Consider the following 2,478-nt stretch of genomic DNA (forward strand, 5'->3'; position numbering starts at 1 on the left):
CTGACACAACAACAGTCACCCTGCAAACTTCATTGTGGGTTACATTTATACTTGGGGAAGGGGGGGAGGGGGAAGTTGGGGACCCGGCGTTGCCCAGGTCTGTTTCCCCTCTCTTTCTCTACCTATCTTTACCTTTGTTTACCTATTTATCTACTTAAGGAATGAGTTTTTTGCAAGGATAGAAGATTACCTTGATCAGGAGGAGGAGGAGGAGGTAAAGGAGAAAGGGAAGGAAAAGGAGGAGAAGGGGGAGGAAAATGAGGAGAAGGGGGAGGACAAGGAGGAGCAGAAGGGGGGAGGAAAAGGAAGAGGAGAAGAGGGCGGACAAGGAGGAGGATGAGAAGGAGGAGGAAAAAGGAGAAGAAAAGGAGGAGGAGGAAAAGGAAAAGGAGGAGGAGAAAGCAGAACAGAAGAAGGAGGAGCACAAAGTAGAGGCTCTTCATTACGAGAGGGAGGACAATCCCAACTCTGAACAGGACCCTCAACCTCCTACAAGTTGTATCCTGAATGGTGTAACGAAACAGGTAAAGAAGACGACGAACACCTCGCGGGAAATGAAGACATTTGTGATAAGAACACAAACTCCAGACGGTGAAATGATCTTAGACACTTGCTGTAAGGGAGTCAGGCCTTGAAGTCAATTACTATAAGGAGAACAAGAGCATGAAAATGCCTGGAAGAGAGACGATAGTAGGATTAAAGACACGTTTCTGGGAGTAAAGGATTACAAAGAAGATGCGAAGGATTACCTGGAGGTCATGAGGGATTACATGTTGGTAATCCTTCTAGCGAGGCTGACCTGAAGGACTCATTAGCAGGTTTCTGAAACTCGTGAGGCTTCAAAGTCTTCAGAAAATAATTTTAATATTCCTGCTGGAATTCTATTTTTTACGTGATTTTAATGTTGGTTTTGTTTTTAATGTTAATGTTTTTAATTTAACCAAATGTTTTTTAATGTTTTTAATATAAAGTTATAAGAGCATTGTTGTGTTTGAGTAAGAGCCCTTTGTGTCTTATGGAATAAATACCTTATGGCGATCAAGATGGTGTGTGTGTACTCACCTAGTTGTACTCACCTAGTTGTGTTTGCGGAGGTTGAGCTCTGGCTCTTTGGTCCCGCCTCTCAACCGTCAATCAACAGGTGTACAGATTCCTGAGCCTATCGGGCTCTGTCATATCTACACTTGAAACTGTGTATGGAGTCAGCCTCCACCACATCACCCCCTAATGCATTCCATTTGTCAACCACTCTGACACTAAAAAAGTTCTTTCTAATATCTCTGTGGCTCATTTGGGCACTCAGTTTCCACCTGTGTCCCCTTGTGCGTGTTCCCCTTGTGTTAAATAGACTGTCTTTATCTACCCTATCAATTCCCTTCAGAATCTTGAATGTGGTGATCATGTCCCCCCTAACTCTTCTGTCTTCCAGCGAAGTGAGGTTTAATTCCCGTAGTCTCTCCTCGTAGCTCATACCTCTCAGCTCGGGTACTAGTCTGGTGGCAAACCTTTGAACCTTTTTCAGTTTAGTCTTATCCTTGACTAAATATGGACTCCATGCTGGGGCTGCATACTCCAGGATTGGCCTGACATATGTGGTATACAAAGTTCTGAATGATTCTTTACACAAGTTTCTGAATGCCGTTCGTATGTTGGCCAGCCTGGCATATGCCGCTGATGTTATCCGCTTGATATGTGCTGCAGGAGACAGGTCTGGCGTGATATCAACCCCCAAGTCTTTTTCCTTCTCTGACTCCTGAAGAATTTCCTCTCCCAGATGATACCTTGTATCTGGCCTCCTGCTCCCTACACCTATCTTCATTACATTACATTTGGTTGGGTTAAACTCTAACAACCATTTGTTCGACCATTCCTTCAGCTTGTCTAGGTCTTCTTGAAGCCTCAAACAGTCCTCTTCTGTTTTATTCCTTCTCATAATTTTAGCATCGTCCGCAAACATTGAGAGAAATGAATCGATACCCTCCGGGAGATCATTTACATATATCAGAAACAAGATAGGACCGAGTACAGAGCCCTGTGGGACTCCACTGGTGACTTCACGCCAATCGGAGGTCTCACCCCTCACCGTAACTCTCTGCTTCCTATTGCTTAGATACTCCCTGTGTGTGTGTGTGTGTGTGTGTGTGTGTGTGTGTGTGTGTGTGTGTGTGTGTGTGTGTGTGTGTGTGTGTGTGTGTGACGGTAATGATATCAGTGATATCAGTATGGTGACGGATACCATGATGGTGACAATGGAGCGGTGATGGTGAGAATAGTGGTGATGGTGACAATGTCGGTCATGATGACAGTGACAGTGCTAGTGACAGTACCAACAATGGCCGGTTTCGACCAAGATACTGCTTCCACCTCCAAAAAAAAATCCGTAATTATTAATTCTCCGTTATGTAGAGAGTGAATAGTAATGAATGAATGAATTTAAATATCGGCGTCAATTGTTCTTTTAAATATACGAATTTATTC

At 43.9% G+C, this 2,478-nt stretch overlaps 1 protein-coding gene across 1 annotated transcript; it reads left to right on the forward strand.

The window, feature by feature from the left end:
* The first annotated feature begins 257 nt into the window (after positions 1 to 257).
* Positions 258 to 635, forward strand: LOC138359984 (uncharacterized). Its single transcript, XM_069319862.1, has one exon. The coding sequence runs from the start codon at positions 258 to 260 to the stop codon at positions 633 to 635; it is 378 nt and encodes a 125-aa protein (XP_069175963.1).
* The last annotated feature ends 1,843 nt before the right edge of the window (positions 636 to 2,478 follow it).

This window comes from Procambarus clarkii, chromosome 94, assembly GCF_040958095.1.
Source record: "Procambarus clarkii isolate CNS0578487 chromosome 94, FALCON_Pclarkii_2.0, whole genome shotgun sequence".
In the NCBI taxonomy this organism is placed as follows: domain Eukaryota; kingdom Metazoa; phylum Arthropoda; class Malacostraca; order Decapoda; family Cambaridae; genus Procambarus; species Procambarus clarkii.